This window comes from Orcinus orca, chromosome 1, assembly GCF_937001465.1.
Source record: "Orcinus orca chromosome 1, mOrcOrc1.1, whole genome shotgun sequence".
Classification (NCBI taxonomy): Eukaryota; Metazoa; Chordata; class Mammalia; order Artiodactyla; family Delphinidae; genus Orcinus; species Orcinus orca.
Window position 1 is genome coordinate 19004198 of NC_064559.1, and position 23971 is coordinate 19028168.

The 23971-nt window shown below is 35.9% G+C and overlaps 1 protein-coding gene across 2 annotated transcripts in view; it reads right to left on the reverse strand.

The window, feature by feature from the left end:
- The window catches only part of KCTD3 (potassium channel tetramerization domain containing 3), a 70339-nt gene that overhangs the window by 38799 nt on the left and 7569 nt on the right, over positions 1 to 23971 (reverse strand). For both annotated transcript variants that reach the window (XM_004283533.3, XM_033412466.2), the window contains exons 5-9: positions 19945 to 20003; positions 19593 to 19673; positions 18477 to 18617; positions 17928 to 18018; positions 5490 to 5680 (exon numbers count right to left, since the gene is read on the reverse strand). In XM_004283533.3, the coding sequence (XP_004283581.1) occupies positions 5490 to 5680; positions 17928 to 18018; positions 18477 to 18617; positions 19593 to 19673; positions 19945 to 20003 (563 nt within the window). The remainder of the gene's footprint in view (positions 1 to 5489; positions 5681 to 17927; positions 18019 to 18476; positions 18618 to 19592; positions 19674 to 19944; positions 20004 to 23971) is intronic.

The following is a 23971-nucleotide window of genomic DNA, read 5'->3' on the forward strand; positions in this document are numbered from 1 at the left end:
GTGAGAGAGTGGCATGGACTTATATATACTACCAAATGTAAAATAGATAGCTAGTGGGAAGCAGCCGCATAGCACAGGGAGATCAGCTGGGTGCTTTGTGACCACCTAGGGGGGTGGGATAGGGAGGGTGGGAGGGAGGGAGACGCAAGAGGGAGGAGATATGGAGATACATGTATATGTATAGCTGATTCACTTTGTTATAAAGCAGAAACTAACACATCATTGTAAAGCAATTATACTCCAATAAAGATGTTTAAAAAAAATGTCCAAAGAAAGATTGCTACCTTCATAGCAGCTTTATTCCTAATATCTCCAATCTGGAAATAAACCAAATGTCTACCAACAGATGAATGGAGAAACAAATTCTAGAATATTACTTCAATGGAATACCACTCAACAATAAAAAGGGATGAACCACTGATACACTCAACAACATGGATGAATCTCAAAAGCATTCTGTAGAATGAAAGAGGCCAGAGACAGAAGAACACACACTAACTACATAACTCCACTCATGAAATTCTAGACAAAAGAAATCTAATCTACGCTGACAAAAAGCCTAAACTGCTGCGTAAACAATGTCGTCTATCCTGAACATCTGCTTCCTTTTGGGAATCTGGAATCTTGGTACAGGCTAGGCAGAGGGTACTTAAGTGACTAGCCTCTAGTAATAACCTTGGGTACCAAGTCTCTAGTGAGCTTCTTCCCTGGTAGACATCTCACAAGTTTGTCACAATTCACTGCTGGAGGATTAAGCATGTCCTATGAGATACCACTGGAAGGGAACTCTTGAAAGCTTGTACCTGGTTTCCACTGAACTTCACCCCATGTGTCTTTTCGCTTGCCAATTTTGCTTTGCATGCTTTCACTGTAATAAACCATAGCTCTAAGTACCTCTACGTGCTGAGTCCTCTAAGTCCTCCTAGCAAATCACTGAACCTGGGAATGATCTTGAGGACCAGACACAGATATAGAGGAATGAAGTCCAAGGACTGAGCCCTGGGGCATGCCAAGATTTTGGAATTAGGCAAATAAGGAGGAATTATCAAAAGGAACTGAGAAGAAACAAAGAGCTATAATAAAAATCAAGGGGCTTCCCTGGTGGCACAGTAGTTGAGAGTCCGCCTGCCGATGCAGGGGACACGGGTTCGTGCCCCGGTCCGGGAGGACCCCACATGCCGCGGAGCGGCTGGGCCCGTGAGCCATGGCCACTGAGCCTGCGCGTCTGGAGCCTGTGCTCCGCAACGGGAGAGGCCACAGCAGTGAGAGGCCCGCGTACTGCAAAAATAAAAATAAAAAAAAAATAAAGACAATAAGGTGTCCTAGAAGCCAAAGAAAGAAAGTCTTCAAAAGGAAAAGAGTAATCAACTATATCAAATATTATCAAATGACAGTTCTAACCAGATGAAGACTATAAATTGATCCTAGGATATAGCAGAGTACAGATCATGGGTCACACTAACAAGAATAGTTTTATAGAGTGGTTGGGGGCGTAATTAGAGCAACTTCTAAAGAGAAGAGGAGGATATAGAAACAAGATCAGATAACTACTCTCTCTTGCTTTAAGAGGAACAGAAAAATGAAGTAAAAACTGGAAGAGAACATAGGGTAGTTTTTGCTGTTGATTTTAAGGCAGAATTAAAGCACAGCTGTATGATGATGGAAATGATCCAACAGAGTGGAATGACTTCTAGAGCAATGTCTCCAGTAGGTAGAAGGAAATAGGACATAGTACACAGCTGGATATAAGGAGCTGGCCTTAGATAAGATCAGAGACAATTTAATCACAGTAATAAATGTGATAATAGATTATATGAGCACAGATACACATAGATGGGCAGATATGATTGAAGGAATTTAGGAAAAGTCTCTCCTGGTTTTCTCTATTCTCTCAATGAGAATGACAGAAGATGTTGGAAGTTTAAGGAAAAAGAAAAAGGTATGAAACAGTCATCTAGGAGAGTGGCAGAACTGACAAGGGTAATGTAGTAGGATTTCTGGGTAGCCTTTAAAGGCCCACTTGAGAGTAGAGGCCACGGACTGAGACTATTGTTTTGTGTGCATATGCATTTCTTTTTCCTCACCGCCTTTAATATTCAGGGGGAAAGGTCGATTTGGCCAGGGATGTGGTTTCTCCAGGTAGGTAAGGCAAAGGGAAAGATACAAGAAAACTGAGGCTCTATGCTACAGTGATTATAATGATGGAATCCAAGCCTATAAAAAGGGAAGTAATGAGTGAAGATCCCAGTGGAGTTAAAGAATTTTTGAGTTGGAAAATCAGAGTTAGTAATTTCAAAGGCATGAAGGATAGTAACCTAGAGAGCAGCTGAGGACTACATCAAGCGTAAATACAGATGGTATGAGATTCGAAATGTGGGCAGGCGCGGGGACTGGGGGAGTAGCTGGGAGAGAAGGGAAGGAAAATGGCCTAGAACAATGATTCTCTTTAAGTATAGTCTAGGAATCCTTGGTCTCCGAGAACCCTCTGGAAGTCTGAAGTCAAGACTATTTTCATGGTGATATTAAAGCACTACTTGCCTTTTTTTAAAACAAATTCTCATTATCTCAAGAATGTACAGAGGAGTTTTCCAGAGGCTACATGACATGTGATGAGGTCACCATTTAGACAATGGCATCTGCATATGTGTTCTTATATTTTCTAGAATGGCTTATGATGGTAGGCTGGGGTATAACTAAGTTTCCCAAGACCAACTTAGTTTGGCCTAAATACTTCCACTATGCTTTTATTAGTCATCTTCAGTTACATCTGCTATAATTATTTTAAAATACAAGTTCTCCTTGTGCCTACAAAGAAACACAAGAAGTACACTTTGTTGTTTTGCAATATTAGTTTTTAAAATGTTCTGAAAACCTTTCTTAATTTTTAAATTTTACCTAAAACTGTTTAAAATATTTTATTCTAAAATAAATTATTTTTAATGTATTTTTCTTATACTTAACTTGCCTTTCAATCCATAGCTGCACCATCTAAATCTAACAGTGCTGGCAAAGATACATATGACATAGTAGAGTTCTTTGATTCAAGGAAGGGAGGACTCTAAAACAAACTGAGCAAAACTGTATATAAAAATTTTAAATAACGAAAGTAATCTTTCCTTCAACTATATAGATATTAATAACTTGCCTTATTGTGCCTATGCAACAGAACAATTTTGAACAGTATTATAAAGCCAGCTGTGGGTTCCTTGAGACCAAATACTCAGAGTTTAAAGAAATATTTTAAATGAAGATGGAAAAAGTGTTTTAAAAGCCATAAATTGTTACAGATTTTCAAACTAGATATGAAGAAGCCACTGAATCATCCTACAGGGTAAGTTATGGCATTGGACTGGCTAGAGGAGGGCACACAATCACTGGGAGACTAAGAAAGCTAGGACAGATGGCGATGGTGAAAGCCTGCCAGATGAAATGTCAGTAAAAGAAACCACAACACCGGCACTTTTCAATGACACAGTAAGTCCTCGAATTAAAGACTGGTGCAGACAGTAGGTTGTCTGCAAAACTGCATTTCTGTCTTACAAAAACGAATACACAGATGTGGCTGGACCTGGCGTTTTGTTTCTGTGCATCCAGTATCAGTACCAGCCAGTCATCAGAGATCTTTTACCTGAGTATCGGCCACAAACACACATGGTGTTGAAATATTCAAAGTGTTGAAAACGTATGAATATCACACTTTATCCTAGAACATTCCTGTTGATCTTTGCACTAATGGTGCAAAGCAATGTTGGGTAAAAAGAGCGAGCACCTTAGCATGAATCAAAGCAGTGGCAGTAAACTGTACTGGTAGTGATTAAATTCCTCTCTGCCGCACACTTTCAATGGAAGAAAACAAGGCCAGCTGAACTTAAGAATTTCCTGGATGAAGCAATCTGTGTAAGAGTATGTACTGACTAAGTCTCAATTTTGAGTGTATGTCTTCTGAATATTCTGTGTGACTAAGTACCATGACTGTGTCGAGGAGAAGCATCTTCCCAATTGCTGGAGCTGAGAGGAAACCAGCTGCTCTTCTCTTAGCGTACCATTTTCATGTGAAAGCACGACTAACAAACTATGGTAATTCAGATTTGGTTATTTGGTAGACTTTCCTAAAAAGGGAGAAAAGTGGACCTGTTACTTTAATGATACAAACTCAGTGTTTCAAGTGAATATCAGAATTCTGGAAAGCGTTTATCTGCCACAGCGAGCATGACAACTTCCTAATACAACAGAGTTCAGAGGTGTGATCAGTGGTTATAGTAAAAAAATGTGATTTTTTTTTTTTTTTTTTTTTACTCTATTGTACAATGAAAGGTATCAACACTTGGAAGATCTACATGACTCAGAATAAACCAACACTTTCCAAATGACCAATGCATCATGTTATAAAATTATGTAAGGACAAAAGATCCATTCAAAGTACAAAACAGATTGATGGATTTTAATTTAACAGAGTATGATCTGTATGAACAGAGTTCATCGATATCATTTCAAAATTTTGGGACAGAAACAAACACTATCCACAATTATCTGAAAAGACTATATAAAAATATGTTTTTTTTCAACTATGTATCTGTGTGAAGCCAAATTCTCTTCATGTAGTTCAACCAGAGTAACAAAACGTAGCAGACTGAAAGCAGAAATAAGTATCAGAATTCTATAAAACTTTAAAGAGGTTTACAAAATTGTAAACCATTGCCACTCTTCCCACAAAAATTTTTGGAAATATAGTTATTCTTCATTAAAAATGTTATTCGGGGGCTTCCCTGGTGGCGCAGTGGTTGAGAGTCCACCTGCCGATGCAGGGGACACGGGTTCGTGCCCCGGTCCGGGAGGATCCCACATGCTGCGGAGCAGCTGGGCCTGTGAGCCATGGCCGCTGAGCCTGCGCGTCCGGAGCCTGTGCACCGCAACAGGATAGGCCACAACAGTGAGAGGACCCCGTACCGCAAAAAAAAAAAGTGTCATTCATGTTACCATGCAATGGGCTTATTTATGTTATTTTTTTAATTAATAAGCAGTTATTAAAATTTCAGTTTTAACTCCTATTATGGTAAATATCATTAGATAAAACCTATACAAACAAAAACTCTTAATCGTCCTGAACTAGAATGTCAAGTGAAATTTAGAAGAGATTTAAAAGCTTGAGACTTTCTGGCCTAGAAGCAACAAATGAGGAGGAACAAGAAAGTTATTCACCCAACCTTCAGGCCCAGTGGTATGAAAGAGGTGGAGAGAAAGCAGCCACCACTAAACAGGATTCAGGAAAAGCACATTCTTATAGAGCAGTCACGTTTCAGTTTTCTTCCCTCCTTACCAGATCATTCCTCTCACATTGAGCAGCCCTGTATATTACTGGACCCTGAAAATAAGATGCAGCAGCTCTAGCTAACTAATAACTAGTCCAATAACCAGTTCTAATATTTATGGGCAATCCCTCTTAAACTTCAGAATATTACGTGTAACAGCGTACACAAGATTTTTCCTACCAATTTCACTTCCACTTCCTCCATCTTGGACACTCCATAAGATGATGCTACTCTCTGAGGCAACGGCGACCATTTTGTCTTTGTCTCCATGTGGACCTCCAACCACTTTTGCATTCAGAGCTACTCGTTCAATAGTCCAATCCAAATATGGGCTTGTAAACACTTGTTGCCATCCTGAAGATTCTTTGATTCTGTTAAACAAGAACAGACACATAAGTGAGACTCAGCAGCACTTAAGCAAAAAAACACAAATCAATGTTCCAAAATAAATTGAGTCACAGCTATTTATCTACCTTTATATTTATTAAATATAAAATTTTGTTGATCTATATCCTCTACAAAGCCAGATTACTCCTGAGGGACCTTATATTTACATACATAGAACATATAAACCACTTAAAAGGAGCCTAGAGTTCTATACTTCTCCAAAGAATAATTTAGCCAAGTCCTTCAAATTGTAAAAACTTTAGTAACTTTAAAAAAAAAAAAGGTAGTACCTTTCACTTTTCTACACAAAAATTTGGTACTGTGATTATCTATGGATAGAAATAGTCAACAAAAATCAGAGTTTCAGGCTAATTATTATTCCTTTCAGTTACTGATCAGTTATTGTTACCCTTATTAACTGAAACTCAACCAATCGTTTTTTTTTGAAACTTCAGATGACAGTCTATTCATGGAAACTAAGATAATGGAGTGATCTGGTATACGATGTATACTCCAACACCTTGGCACAATCAAGTGAATAAAATGTGGGGCTTTGGAAACCATTCTCTGAGGACTGGATTTTAAACGTTTTATTCTAAATGAAAAAAGTCTCATGAGCCTATTCATTCCCCATATGTAAAAACTTATTATCATGATTCAGATCTGCAGTTGACTGAATAAAAATGCTTTAATATTTAACTTCTGATAAACACACTTGTAAATTTTTAATAATTTTTTCTGTTCTAACTGAATTTAAGTCTTTCAGACATGTATTCTCTGTGATTATACAGTAAGTCTTCATACACTTAAAACCTACAGTTAAGCAATCATGACAATAAATGACCTGAACTTTAACTATGGAGTATCTATTTTTTTAAGTTATACCAAACAAGTGATACAAACAAAATTGTAAAGATTCTCTTTGCCTTACCTAAAGAGAACAAATAAATGTGAAGAAAATAAGTGCTCCTTTATATACTACATGACATATTCACCACAAAAATCAAACTTTAGTATTCATAAATGATGATCACCTAACCTAAATAAAATCACTTTAGCTTCATTTTTCTTTAAAAACGCACAATAAATACAACTATAATTCACAAAAATATGCAATTCAACCTTCTTATTAATTTCAAGAACTAATGATTTGCTTACACTTAAAAGCAATACACAGAAATATGTATTATTTTTTCCTAGGCAATGGATGGTCTGTAATTACCCACTTCAGCCACCAGATGGGATTCATGTGTTGAAACACACAAATGGAAATAATTATCTAATAAACTCTAAATACTGACAAACATTGAGAAATGAAATAGAGATGGCTCTTAGGAACTGTCAGACTGGACACAAAGCAAGAATTGCCAGCACTTCAAGAATAATGATAATATGCTGCTATGTGGATGCAGACATATACTAGGCTCATACACTGTTCAAGAAAGAGATGCTGTATCTATTTAATGAGGTGAATGATGTAATCTTGTCATCATTAATTGAGGAATATAAATAATAAAGCTAAATACGATCTAATCTTTTTAAAAATAGTATCTAATCTTTTACAAAGAGTGTACTTCTAAATAATTTTTCTCTAGAAAAATTAGGGAATTATAAAATAAAGAGATGCCAAAAAAGAGTAAAACAATCAGGACAACATATTTGAGAGGGATTATAACAATTACATAATTTAACTCAATAAGATATGTGAATTTACTTCTATTTTTAAGTTAAAATTAAGTACAAAGAAAAAGCAATATTTGCTCTATAATTTTCCATACATGTAATACAAAATTTCACGTAAGTAAAACAAGACAGAACAAGCTCAATTGATATTATAGCACTCCATCTCCTTACTGCTGCCTAGTAAACCAATGCTCTGAAGTCGGAAAAGCTATGCAAAGAATGTGGTTATCTTCCACATTACGATCTCAAAGAAAGAGAGTGGAGGGGACATGCCTTACAAGATTTTGAAATTTACTATAAGCATGCTGAACCGCAAATTGTATGACAATAGATATATATGTCAAAGAACCTAAGTGTCTAAAATGGCAATAAGAACATACATACCAACAATTACCTTAGATGTAAATGGATTAAATGCTCCAAACAAAAACACAGACTGGCTGAATGGATACAAAACAAGACCCATATATATCCTGTCAACAAGAGACCCACTTCAGATCTAGAAACACATTCAGACTGAAACTGAGGGGATAGAAAAAGGTATTCCATGCAAATGGACATCAAAAGAAACCTGGAGTAGTAATACTAGTATCACACAAAACAGACTTTAAAATGAAGACTGTTACAAGAGTTAAAGAAGGACACTGCAAAATGATCAAGGGATCAATCCAAGAAGATATAACAATTGTAAATACATATGCACACAACATAGGAGTACCTCAATATATAAGGCAGATGTTAACACCATGAAAGGAGAAATCGACAGTAACATAATAATAGTGGGGACTTTAACACCCCACTTACATCAACGGACAGATCATCCAGACAGAAAATCAATAAGGAAACACAGGCCTTAAATGACACATTAGAACACATGGACTTAATTGATATTTATGGAACACGCCATCCGAAAGCAGCAGAATACACATTCTTCTCAAGTACACATGGAACATTCTCCAGGACAGATCACATGCTTGGTGACAAAGCAAGCCTCAGTAAATTTAAGAAAACTGAAATCATATCAAGCATCTTTTTCTGACCACGCTATAAGGTTAGAAATCAATTAACAAAGAACAAAACTGTAAAAAAACCTGCAAACATGTGGAGGCTAAACAATATGCTACTAAACAACCAATGGATCACTGAAGATATCAAGGAGGAAATCAAAAAAATACCTAGAGACAAATGACAATGAAAAGATGACAATCCAAAACCTATGGGACACAGCAAAAGCAGCTCTAAGAAGGAAGTTTATAGCAATACATCTTACCTCAGGAAACAAGAAAAATCTCAAATAAATAACTTAACCTTACACCTAAAGTAGTACGAGAAAGAAGAACAAACAAAACCCAAAGTTAATAGAAGGAAAGAAATCGTAAAGATCAGAGCAGAAATAAATGAAATAGAGACAAAGAAAACAACAGCAAAGATCAATGAAACTAAAAGCTAGTTCTATGAAAAGATAAACAAAACTGATAAACCTTTAGCCAGACTCATCAAGAAAAAAAAGAGGGCTCAAATCAATACAATTAGAAATGAAAAAGAAGTTACAACTTACACCACAGAAATACAAAGGATCACAAGAGACTACTACAAGCAACTATATGCCAATAAAATGGACAACCTAGAAGAAATGGACAAATTCTTAGAAAGGTACAACATACAACCTTCCAAGACTGAGCCAGGAAGAAACAAAAAATAAGAACAGACCAATCACAAATACTGAAATTGGAACTGTGATTAAAAAACTTCCAACGAAAATCCAGAACCAGACGGCTTCACAGGCGAATTCTATCAAAATTTAGAGAAGAGTTAACACCTAGCCTTCTGAAACTATTCCAAAAAATTGCAGAGGAAGGAACACTCCCAAACTCATTCTACGAGGCCACCATCACCTTGATACCAAAACCAGACAAAGATAAAACAAATAAAGAACATTACAGGCCAGTATCACTGATGAACATAGACACAAAAATCCTCAACACAATACTAGCAAACCAAATCCAACAATACATTAAAAGGATCATACACCATAAGTTAAGTGGGATTTATCACAGGGATGCAAGGATTCTTCAATATCTGCAAATCAATCAGTATAATATACCACATTAACAAACTGAAGACTAAAAACCATATGATCACCTCAACAGATGCAGAAAAAGCTTTTGACAAAATTCAACACCCATTTATGATAAAAACTCTCCAGAAAGTGGGCACAGAGAGAACATACTTCCACATGATAAAGGCCCTATATGACAAACCCACAGTTAACATCAGTCTCAACAGTGAGAAGCTGAAAGCATTCCCTCTAAGATCAGGAACAAGACAAGGTTGTCCGCTTTCACCACTTTTATTCAACATAGTTTTGGAAGTCCTAGCCACCACAATCAGAGAAGAAAAAGAAATAAAAAGAACAGAAATTGGGAAAAAAGTACAACTATCACTGTTTGCAGATGACACAATACTATACATAGAAAATCCTAAAGATGCTACCAGAAAACTACTAGAGCTCATCAATGAATTCAGTAAATTAGCAGGATACAAAATTAATGCACAGAAATCTCATGCATTACTACATACTAGCAACGAAAGATCAGAAAGAGAAATTAAGGAAACAATCCCATTTGTCATTGCAACAAAAGGAATAAACCTACCTAAGCAGGCAAAAGACCAGTACTCAGAAAACTATAAAACACTGATGAAAGAAATCAAAGACAATACAAACAGATGGAGAGATATACCATGTTCTTGGATTGGAAGAATCAATATTGTGAAAATGACTATACTACCCAAAGCAATCTACAGATTCAATGCAATCCCTATCAAATTACCACTGACATTTTTCATAGAATTAGAATAAAAATTTTACAATTTGCATGGAAACATGAAAGATCCCAAAAAGCCAAAGCAACCCTGAGAAAGAAAAAACAGAGCTGGAGGAATCAGACTTCCTGACTTCAGACTATACTACAAAGCTGCAGTAATCAAAACCTTATGGTACTGGCACAAAAACAGAAATACAAATCAATGGAACAGGATAGAAAGTCCAGAGATAAACCCATACACCTATGGTCACCTAATCTATGACAAAGGAGGCAAGCATACACAATGGAGAAAAGACAGTCTCTTCAATAAGTGGTGCTGGGAAAACTGGATAGTTACATGTAAAAGAATGAAATTAGAACATTTTCTGACACCATACACAAAAACAAACTCAAAATGGATTAAAGACCTAAATGTAAGGCCAGATACTATAAAAGTCTTAGAAGAAAACATAGGCACAACACTCTAGATATAAATCGTAGCAGTATCTTTTTGGATCCATCTCCTAGAGTAATGGAAACAAAAACAAAAATAAACAAATGGGACCTAATTAAACTTAAAAGCTTTTGAACAGCAAAGGAAACGATAATCAAAATGAAAAGACCACCCACAGAATGGGAGAAAATATTTGCAAACAAAGTGACCGACAAGGGATTAATCTCCACAATTTACAAACAGAGCATGCAGCTCTATATAAAAAAAACAAACAACCCAATCAAAAAATCGGCAGAAGATCTAAATAGACATTTCTCCAAAGACATACAGATGGCCAAAAAGCACATGAAAAGATGTTCAACATCACTAATTATCAGAGAAATGCAAATCAAAACTACAGTGAGTTATCCCCTCACACCAATTAGAATGGCCATCATCAATAAATGCTGGAGAGGGTGTGGAGAAAAGGGAACCCTCCTACACCCCTGGTGGGAATGTAAATTGGTACAGCCACTATGGAGAACAGTATGGAGGTTCCTTAAAAAACTGAAAATAGAACTACCATATGATTCAGCAATCCCACTCTTGGGCATATATCTGGAGAAAACCATAATTTGAAAAGATACATGCACCACAGCGTTCACTGCAGCACTATTTACAATAGCCAAGACATGAAAGCAACCTAAATGTCCACTGACAGAGGAATGGATAAAGATGTGATACTTATATACAAGGGAATATTACTCAGCCATAAAAAAGAATGAAATAATGCCATTTGTAGCAATATGGATATACCTACAAATTATCAGACTAAGTGAAGTCAGAGAAACTATCATACGATATCACCTATGTGTGGAATCTAAAAAAAAAAAAATAATACAAATGAACTTATTTACAAAACAGAAAGAGACTCACAAACTTTGAAAACAAACATGGTTACCAAAGTGGAAACGCAGCAGGGGAGGGATAAATTAGGAGTTTAGGATTAACATATACACAATACTATATATAAAATAGATAATCAACAAGGACCTACTGTAAAGCATAGGGAACTCTACTCAGTATTCTGTGATGACCTAAATGGGAAAAGAATCTGAAAAAGAATGGATATATGTATGTGTATGACTGAATCAACTCTGCTATATACCTGAAACTAACAGAACATTGTAATCAACTATATTCCAAAATAAAAAAAAAAAGACCTGTCTCAGTAGGTGTCTTGTACAAGCTAATTAAAATCCAAACTAGAAGAGTAATATTCACCTCCAAGTTGATGTCTGTCCTATCCATCTGAACTATGGCACTCCTCACCAAATGTGGTAAGCAGAATAATGGCTCCCCAAACATGTCCTCATCCAAACTGCTGAAGCCGGTGAATATGTTACCTTATATGGCAAAGGGGCTTCACAGTTGTGATTAAATTAAAGAGATGGAAGGATTATCCAGGTGCAACCAATGTAATCATAAAAGTCCTTATAAGCAGAGGTAGGAGAGTGGGAGTTAGGGAAGAGATCTGAAGATGCCATGCTGCTGGTTTTAAAGACAGAAAAAGGAACTGTGATCCAAGGAACACAGACGGCCTCTAGAAGCCGGGAAGGGCAAAGAAACAGATTCTCTGCTGGAGCCTCCAAAAGGAACCCAGCCCTGCCAATACCTTGATTTTAGCCCAGCAAGATCTAGTTTGAACTCTTCTGAACTCCAGAACTGAGTGATGATAACTGTGTTGTTTTAAGAAACTAAATGTGTGGTAATTTGTTAGAACAGCAGTAAGAAACTAATACAAGTCACCTATGTTATTTTCTTCTCATAAGTCTCTGCAGCTGAAACTTTGTTGTTCAGTTGATTTGTTTGTTAGATGTTTCCACCCCAGTCCACTCCCTTAGGAATAGAAACCATAAGGTGAGGAGGGGTAGCCCTCAGACTGAGCCCACTGCCTGTCCCACTGAGTCAAAGAATTACTAATAATGTTGTCAAAATTGTTTGACGTTACTAACACCAGAGACCAGGAACACAGCATTTATTCTGATGCATTCTTAGGTATCTTCTGTGTGCCAGGGACATGGGAAGCATTGGGATGGAGAGAGGTATTAACAGCTCCTGACACCCAGATCTCAATACAATCACATGGAGCAACAAGGTAATACTGATTGTAAGATGTTTTTGAGCAATTAAAATGCAAATGGAATAGCCATGTTTGGAAGGCTGTAATTTAAAAGAAAGGCATGGTGGGCACAGTGGTGAAGAGCAGTGGCTTTAGACTCAGGATTTAGTTGAGAATCCTGTCACTTCTTTCCTCAGGATGACCTGGGGTACTTTTTTCTCCAAACTGATTTCCTCACTAGTAAAATGGGGACGATGAGATCCATGCCACAGGTTGTTGGAATAATTAAATGAGAAAATGTATACAAGAGCCTTTAGTGTAATGCCTGGCATAAAATAATACCCCAATAAATCATAACTTAAAAGTCCAATTCATTTCTCAATATTTAGAAGCAACTTTTATGGAACTAGATGGTTTCCCAACCTTTTCTCATCAGGAGCCTCTAGAGCTGAGTTATTATTTTTTAATTGGAGTAAAATTGCTTTACAATGTTGTGTTAGTTTCTGCTGTACAATGAAGTGAATCAGCTATATGTTATACATATATACCCTCCCTTTTGGACCTCCCTCCCATGCCCTCCCACCCCACCCATCTAGGTCATCACAGAGCACCAAGCTGAGCACCCTGTGCTATACAGCAGGTTCCCACTAGCTATCTATTTTACACATGGTAGTGTGTTTATGTAAAACCAAATCTCCCAATTCATCCCACCCTCCCCTTCCCCCTGTGTACACGTCTGTTCTCTACGTCTACGTCTCTATTCCTGCCCTACAAATAGGTTCATCTGTACCATTTTTCTAGATTCCACATATATGCATTAATATACAATATTTGTTGTTCTCTTTCTGGCTTACTTCACTCTGTGTGACAGACTCTAGGTCAATCCACATCTCTACAAATGACCTAATTTCGTTCCTTTTTATGGCTGAGTAATATTCCATTGTATATATGTACCGTATCTTCTTTATCCATTCATCTGTCGATGGACATTTAGGTTGTTTCCATGTCCTGGCTATTGTAAATAGTGCTGCCATGAACATTGGGGTACATGTGTCCTTTTGAATTATGGTTTTCTCAGGGTATATGCCTAGTGTTGGGATTACTGGGTCATACGGTAGTTCTATTTTTAGTTTCTTAGGGAACCTCCATACTGTTCTCCACAGTGGCTGCATCAATTTACATTCCCACCAACAGTGCAAGAGAGTTCCCTTTTCTCCACACCCTCTCCAGCATTTACTGTTTGTAGATTTTTTGATGATGGGCATTCTGACCAGTGTGAGGGGATACCTCATAACTCTAGAGCTGAGTTATCTTATTTTGAAGAGCTCTCCCTCCTTCCCACATCTCCCCACTCCTTTCCCCACTCCCAAATCCATAATTTCTGCTCAGTGCTAAAATGATTTGTCACACCAGATTCTGTCAATTAGGGTTTCCCTTTGCCTATTTTCCTTCAAGAGCTGGACCCCAGCCAGATAGAGGGATTTGGAGGTTAGTTAGGAGACCCTCCAACTAAAAACACAACTGTGGTTTGGAGAGGGTACCATACGAAGGCAGAAATATAAGGACACAATGATTCTTTCTTTGTGGTCAAGATGGATGAGCTACGTTTATTAGAACAATTTTGTTTGCCTATGTTGTTGTTCTTCTTTTTTTTTTTGTAAAAACCACACTGTATATCAGCATAAAATCCCTCACTGTTTATTTTCTACTGGACCTTTCTCAATATAACTTTCACTGTTTTCTTTCCAACACCTCACTGCCAAGTTGATTAGAAAGGCAGTTGATTCTACCTCTCAAAGGTTAAACTGTGAAGTTAAACATATATGCAAGTCTTTCTCTTTAACACATAAAAATGCTTTATCTTGTTTCTCTTCCATCTAACCCAATACACAAAAATACTCAATCTCCTATTCTGAATTCTCAGCAGATAATGAAGGGAATAATTAAGATGATCAACAAATAGGCCTATGAAACAGAATCAAGAGCCCAGAAATAAACCCAAGCATATGCAGTCATCTAGAATTTGACAAGGGAGCCAAGAATAGTGTCTGGAGAAAAGGCATTTTCCCTTCAATTAATGGTGTGAGGAAAATTGGATATTCACATGTAAAAGAATGAAATTTGACCTGTACCTTACAACACTCACAAAAATAAACTCAAAATGGATTAAAGACTTAAATGTAAGACCTAAAACCATGAAACTCCTAGAAGAAAACATAGGAAAAATGCTCCTTGACATGTGTCTTGGTAATAATTTTTTTTTTGAAAATGACACCTAAAGCACAAGCAGCAAAATAAAAAATAAACAAGTGGGACTACATCAAACGAAAAAAGCATCTGCACAGAAAAAGAAACTATCAACAAAGTGAAAAAATAACCTATGGAATAGGAAAAAATATTTGCAAACCATATATCTGATAAGGGGGTCAATATCCAAAAAATATAAACAACTCATACAACTCAATCGCAAAAAACCAAATAATCCAATTAGAAAATGGTACAAAGGACTTGAATAGACATTTTTCCAAATATATACAAACGGCCAACAGGTACCTGAAAAGATGCTCAGCATCACTTGTCATCAGGGAGATGCAAATTAAAACCACAGTAAGATATCACTTCACACTTGTCAGAATGGTCATCATCAAAAAGACACGAGATAACAAATGCTGGTGTGGATGTGGAGAAAAGGGAACCCTTGTGCACTGTTGGTGGGACTGTAAACTGGTACAGCCACTATGGAAAACAGTGTAGAGTTTCCTCAAAAATATTAAGTATAGCTCTACCCTATGATTCAGCAATTCCAGTTCTGGCAATATATTCAAAGGAAATGAAAACACTAGTTTGAAAAGATATCTGCACCCCCATGTTCATAGCAGCATTGTTTACAATAACCAAGACAGGGAAACAATCTAAATGTCCATCAATGGAAAAAAAAAGTCTAAAATTAGATTCAAGTATATAAAAATAAATATAAAGCAAGATAAAGGGGGCTTTCATATTCAATGAGAAAGGATGATTTATGTAATAATCAGAACATAATTAGCCACCCACTTGGAAGAAAATAAAACAGATTGCTAAATCTAACACCATATACAAAAAGTAAATTCCACATGGATTAAAGATCTAAAGTGTAATATAACCTCCAAAAGGGAAACAATCTACACAAATACTCTTCATTAATACAAGTGACGGGTTGTAAACTGAGCAAGAAAAAAGAAATATAGAAGTAAAACCTAACAAGGTAGAAAATTAATGAATATAGGTGAAAAATATTTCACTGTGCTACTCTTTCCTTTTTTAAGGTTTTAAATTTATTGATATAAAAAGCTGTGGAAAAACAATTTATTAAAATGATTACACTTAAAATAATTTGAATATTTTCCTTTCTTCTGAAATCTTTTTATTGGCATTGTGTTGAATGATTTAACTGTACATGAGAAAATCTAATATGTCCTTAATTCTTTCCCTTTGTCACTTTGCATGGGCATATTGCTCTGAAATCAACACTCAGTGAAAGCAAAGAAAAGTCATGGTCAAAAGCAAAAACAAAGAATGGAATATGTAACAGCATCATCTTTCTTACATTAGTCACTCAGTGAGTGAAATTTTGTGCAATACCATGTGTCCCTGTCTGGCAAGTCACAATCTTTAGCACTGCTGTGCAGTAACATAAATTATGCTGTTACACCTGGATAACTTGGTATAATCGTTATACAACTAACTCCTTTGGAATCCCCTATCAAAAAAATGTACATAATATTTAAACAAACAAAGCAAAATCTAAAACCATTTCTCAATTTAGGTCCATAAGCTGGTAAGTTTAAAACAACACTCTTAAAAAAAAATTCGGGCTTTCCCTGGTGGCGCAGTGGTTGAGAGTCCGCCTGCCGATGCAGGGGACACGGGATCGTGAGCCGGTGAAGGAAGATCCCACGTGCCGCAGAGTGGGCTGGGCCCATGAGCCATGGCCGCTGAGCCTGCGCGTCCGGAGCCTGTGCTCCGCAACAGGAGAGGCCGCAATGGGAGAGGCCACAACAGTGAGAGGCCTGCGTACCGCAAAAAAAAAAAAAAAAAGAAAATCCCTTTTTCAAATCAGTCTTGCTTCATATAAATCATCCCTGAAAGAAATCATCCAAAAAATATTTTTCATACTACTCAATAATATTAAAAATACATATCAAGAGAACGCTCTCAAAATGAAGTGTGCACCAAATCTCTACTGCAACGAAAATATAAAGTGCAGATTACTGATATGAGGTCTTTTTTTTTTCCTTTAACACATATGGCAAATCTCTCATAAACTGAAGGGTTTTTTCTTTTATTCAATACATCTGGGATCCTTTAAATGTATCTGTAAACTTTAGAAGACATTTTAAATATTTTTAATCTATTGTGGCTACTTTTTCTTAACTAAATTCAATAGTGACAAAATATTTATATGTTTTTGATATTTTGGCAATTAAATTCAATAGGATCATAGTCTAAGTTAGTATATCCTAACCATTTTTATTCTTCTACGCCATTTCCTGTCATCAACATTTCTCATTGCATACAGTGATTTTGAACTAATAATCCTACCTTTTTTCCAATTGAAAAAGAGAAATCACTGGTGTACACTTTTCCTTGTTCCCTGTTAGTTACTGAGAATGCAAGAATTAGTAAAACCAAACTACCTCTGTGTAAAGCTCACACAGTATAGATGTTAAACTACATCACTTCTGCCTACAACTGTCCTGCTTCACCTCGCTCCCAACCATATGGCAGTCATGACCAATGTAGGGTCCTATTCTCCCCTACCGTATAGTACAAAAGACTCAATCATTATAGACAAAAAACACAGGGCTCACATTAACAATCCTGCCTCATCATTTAATACAATAGTTAAATGATTCAGAAGCTGGATATACTAAGCAAGAAGATGTAACTTCAAGATATCTCAGTTATATCACAGTTCACACTGTATATGCAATATATAAGACATACTAAGGCTATCAATAATATTTACCAAATTAGTTGTGAGAATAAAAGCAAACTAAATCTAATCAGGAGATACAGAAGTGGGCAAAATATGAAGGAAAAATATTTGATGACTAAAATAAATAGCTCTTAAATCTATAAAAATAAAATCACAATATTAAAATATACCCCCCAAAATAAAAAGCAAACCATTATTAATTATACAATACCTGTAACACACAGCAAAATGGGCATATGCAGCTACAATCCAGTTGTGATGGCCAGCTACTATTAGTACCTTTCGTGGATCCACAGGAAATCCTGTTGATATTAGCAAAAGAAATCTTTTACGTTCTAAAGAAGGCGTTGGCAAAACTATGACTAACAGGCCAATTCCAGTCCTCTACCTCTTTTGATAAAGAAAGCTTTGCTGGAACACAGCCATTCACATCTGTGCATACATCGTCATCGCTGCTTTCGTGCCACAATGAAAGTTGAGCAGTTCCAACAGAGACCCTTCAGCTCATGAAGCCCAACATGTTCACTGTCTGGCCCTTTCCAGAAAAAGTCTGCCAACCTCTGTTCTAAAGATTTAGAGCTAACAGAAGATCATGAACTTTCTAAATAAAAATTACGTTAAGTGAGATTCTTCAAGATATAAATGGTAGATCTAGATTAAAAAGAGATAAAGCAAAAATCACATCTTTAAAAATAATTACTCAATATCATCTAGAACTAAAAACATACGTACTTTTAAAATTTATGTACTCTTTGCTTACCTAGCCTAACAGTCTCTTCCCCAGTTCCAGAGAGAACAGGCTGTGTACCATTTCCTCGAGCTTCACCTTCTGTAAAATTTAGTCCATTTCTAGAATCAGCAGAGGATCTAGTAGTGTTGTTTATTTTACGACTAGGAATACCTATAAAAGGAAAGAAAAAGATAAGTTTATTTCTAAGTTCACTTACCAAAAATTTAAAATTTCACATTATGGCTAAGAAACAAACAAATGTGAATTTCATTATAGCCAAAATTTATCTTCCAATATACCAATTTACTGCAAATAATTAACTACCATAGAAAACAAGACGAGATTTTTAAAAAATAAAATTCATTCAACAGATTTGATACTTATGTTATATATATAAAAAGTAAGACTAAGGCTTATCATATTATACTCTGTATTTACCTAGCTCTAGGTTACCAAATCAATCAATCACTAACTCATTCATTCTGTCACTAGTCTTCACATTTATGGAACAGTTACTATGCGTTAGGTACTATTTACTAATTTAAACCGCTCTACAGCTGAATTGCCTTATACTTTCAAACATCTCTTATTTGGCAGGAGAGCCTTTTTCAAAATGAAATCTTGTTCAAAAGCCTGCTACAACACAGGTGAAGACCGAACTCTTCTAACTCACTGAAGAGGGGCAGAGATGACATGCACTCACACTCCTCTGCCCTGTACACTGCTAAATCTCTAAAAAGCTCCTGGGGTTCCACAAAGGAGATCGAAAACCAATTCTCAAACACAGGAGTCAGCAAATCTGGCCATGGCCAAGTCCAGCCTGATGGCTCTTTACGTAAATAAAGCTGTTATTAGACACAGTCTCACCCATGCATTTCTGTAGCGTTTATGGCAGAGCTGAAGAGTTGCCACAGAGATCTTTTAGCTCACAAACCCACCTGGCCCTTTACAGAAAAAGTTTGGCAAATCCCTACCCTAATACACAGTATGACTTAACTTCTGTTAATATTAAAGTTCTCACTTTTTCTAGTAGATTTACAAAGGAAACTCAATAATCAAGAAACAGATTTTCCTACTCACACATCTGTACTTACTTAATGATAAAAAGACTTAAAAAAAAGAACTAAATAAATAAAGCAGAAGTACCTGGTGGAGGCAAGTAACCATGAAAAAGGACACTGCCACAAGATGAACGCTCCAGTTCTTCACATAAGAGAAGCCTTCTTACTAAAAACATTTCAAAGCAAACTTGTCAAGAGTACATGCAAACACAAAAATAGTACTCCACTTTTATTTTCTCTAGTTAAAGAGGATAAGGAAAGAAAAGGAAAATGTTTAAGTTAAATCAGCTGACAACGCCTTTTTACTATGAAAATCCACAAAAAGCAAGCACTGAGTAGTCCATCAAAAATTAGAACCTGATATAAAACAGATTTCATTTAGGCAAGTTTAGTGCTCAAAGGGTCAAATCATAAATATAAAATACTAGAATACATACCTAATGGAGTGATTCCATAAAATTCTGCTTCATGCCTGAGAACATTAATACTCACTCCCCTACAAAGAAACCAATGAATGATGTAAGTCCTCTAACACTGGCAACTCGGATTATCATCTGAAGCAAAAAGAAAAAGTACTAGGTTCTTAATGAACAAAGTCATAGGGCTTTAAAACTTACTTTTTTCCTAAGATCCTTAATTATTTGAAGAAGTATAGATAAAAAAACTGCACACCACCAAGAACGTTTTCTTACTAAAAAAACCATTTATATATAGATGAATTGGATGACTAAATGAGAGATTAGGGCTTTATAGGGTTAATACAAGTAATTATCAGAAGTATCTAATAAGGCAAACAAGAGTGGAAATCATTCCTATGGTATTAATTGCTTTTAACCATAATTTCCATACATATTTTAACCTCCCCAATTATCCTATAAGCTCCCTGCAAGCATGTTCTCCTCTGATCCATGTTTGTATGCCTCATGCAGGGCCTACCACAGTGCTTGTATGTAATTGTTATGCAATCCATATTTATTGAACAAATAAATTCAGATAAATGACTCTTCTCAACAGAAACCGAAAACAAAAGCAAAACAGAAGGCGGAGGAAAACAAAGATCAGCCTTAAGAAGGGCTGTTACCCAGACAAAGACGTTACAAGAAAGTAATATGAAAATAAGAAGTAAAAAAAAAAAAAAAAAAGAAGCTTAAGAGTTTAAAATGATTCATTTTAGGTTTCAGTTATAATCTGTCCTTACTTTAAAATATTGCCTGGGCAGAAAAGAGAGGGGACATCACTACAAATTCCATGAAAATTAAAAGAATAAAGGAATACTATGAACAACTCTATGCCTACAAACTTGATAGCCTAGGTGAAATGGACAATTGCTTGAAAGACACCATCTGCCAGAGCTCACACAAGAAAGATGATCCATCTCAATCGGTCTACATGTATTAAAGAAACTGAATCAACAATAACCTTCCAACAAAGAAAGCACCGTGCCCAGGATTCACTGGTGAATGCCACCAGACACTGAAGGAAGAAATTAGACCAATCCTCTACACTCTCTTTCAGAGAAAGAAGCAGAGAGAACACTTCCTAACTCATTTTATAAGGCCCTCACTACCTTAATACCAAAACCAGACAAAGACATTACAAGAAAACTACAGACCAATATCTCTCATGAACACAGATGCAAAAATTCTCAACAAAATATTAGCAAACCGAATCCAACAATGTCTAAAAAGAAATATACACTACAACCAAGTGGGTTTTATCTCAGGTACGCAAGGCTGGTTCAATATTCTAAAATCAATTAATGTAATCTATCACATCAACAGACTCACATGATCATATCAATAGGTGCAAAAAAAGCGTGTGACAAAATCCAACACCCATTCATAATAAAAAGTCTCAGTAAACTAGGAATAGAGGGGAGCTTTCTCAACTTGATAAGACTATTTAAAAAAAAATCCTATAGCTAGCATCACATTTAATGGTAAGAAATTTGAAACTTCCCACTAACATCTGGTTACAAGACAAGGATATTCCCTCTCACCACTCCTTTTCAACTTCATACTGGAAATCCTTATTTACACAAGTCAAGAAAAGAAAAGAAAAGGCATACAGATTGGGAAGAAATATATAAAACTGATGATCACAGATGACATGATTGTCTATATAGAAAATCCAAAGGAATGGACAAAAAACTCCTGGAACTAATAAGCAATTATAGCAAGGTTGCAGAATACAAGGTTAATGTACAAAAGTCGATTGCTTTTCCATATACCAACGGTGAACAAGAGAAACTTGAAATTAAAAACACAATACCATTTACATTAATACCCCCCAAAAAGAAATACTTAGGTATAAATCTAACAAAATATATACAAAATCTATATGAAGAAAACTACAAAACTCTGACAACTGAAATCAAAGAACTGAAAAAATGGACAGATATTCCTAGTTCATGGATAGGAAGACGTAGTATTGTTAAGACATTAGTTCTTCCCAATTTGATCTGATTCAATGTAATCCTATTCAAAAGTCTAGCTAGTTATTTTATGGATATCAACAGATTGATTATAAAGTTTACATGGAAAGGCAAAAGATCCAGAATAGCCAACACAATACTGAAGGAGAAGAACAGTTAGAGCACTACCACTACCCAACTTCAAGCTTTATTATAAAGCTAGAAAAATCAAGCACAGTACTGGTGAAAAGAATCAACAACAGATCAATGGAATAGAACAGAAAGCCCAGAAATAGATCCCATACACATAGTCAACTGATCTATGACAAAGGAGCAAAGGCAAAACAATGGAGTAACAAATGGTGCTGAAACAACTGGACATCTGCATGCAAAAAAAAGAGAGAGAAATTAGTCTAAACACAGACCTTACACCCTTCACAAAAATTAACTCAAAATGATTCACAGACCTAAAGGTAAAATGCAAAACTAAAAAGCTCAAAGAAGATAACAGTTAGGAGAAAACCTCAGTGACAGTGGGTATGGTGATACCTTTTTAGATACAACCAAAAGACATAATCCATGAGAGGAATAAGGATAAGCTAGATTTCATGAAAATTAAAAACTTCTGCTCTATGAAAGACAATGTCAAGGAAATAAGACAAGCCACAGAATGAGAGAAAATATTTGCAGAAGACAAATTTGATAAGGGACTGTTATCCAAAATATACAAAGAACTCTTAAAACTCAACAATAAGGAAACAAATTCAATTAAAAAATGGGCCAAAGACCTTAACCGAGGAAGATACAGAGGTAGCAAATAAGCCTATGAAAAGATGCTCCACATCATATGTCATTAAGCAAATGCAAATTAAAACAATGAGTTTCTACTACACATTAGTTAACATGGCCAAAATCCAGAATCCTAACACCAAATGCTGGCAAGGATGTGAAGCAGTAAGAACTGTCATACATTGCTGGTGGGAAAGCAAAATGCTACAGCCACTCTGAAAGACAGTCTGAGGGTCCTATAAAACTCTTACCATACGATCCAGCAACTGCACTCCTTGGTATTTACCCAAAGGAGTTGAAATCTTACGACCACACGAAAACCTGCACATGGATGGTTTTATAGCAGCTTTATTCCTAACAGCCAAAACTTGGAAGCAACCAAAATGTCCTCTTTAGTAGGTGAGTGGAAAAATAAACTGGTATATTCAGCTAATGAAATATTATCAGCATTAAAAAGAAATAACATGAATAGACATGGAGGAAACCTAACTGCATAATATTAAGTGAAAGAAGCCAATCAGAAAAGGCTACAGACTGTGTGATTCCAAATATGACATTCTGGAAAAAGCCAAATTATGGAAATAATACTTTGTACAGTATTATAAAGATGAACACGTGTCATTATACATTTGTGCTAACTCATAAAATGTACAACACCAAGTGAACCAAATGTAAACTATGGACTTCGGGTGACTATGATGTCAATGTAGGTTCACATCAATTGTAAAAAAAAAAAAAATGTATCATTCTGGTAAATGATGTTAACAGTGGAGGAGGTTGATAATGAAGGCAGGGGGCACATGGGAAATCTCTGTACCTCCCTCTCAATTTTGCTGTAAACCTGAAACTGCTATTAAAAAAAGAAGTCTTAAAAAACAACAGAGAAAAAAAATTCCGTAGGCCTAATGAACACCTGTAATTGCGATATTAAATTGCTTTTATTTGTGAAATTGGTTGTAACTAGTTTAATAAGAACAGTTAAAACTTTCTTATTCTATTTCAAAACTACTTGTGTTAACAGTACAGTAGCACTGGCTAATTATTTGTCTGGGGAAGACAGACAAATATGATAATGATAATACAGTGTGATAAGTGCAATACAAGAATTTTATGCAAAAAACAGAAGTAGAACATAGTATTCTTTTTTCAATTCCTTCCCACCTCCTTTTAGAAGGTACTACTCAGAGAACTTAAGTTTGCTAGGCTTCCCTAAATGAAATAAAGAAGCAAGTTGAAAGAAAAGCAGTGAATACAAATATTTA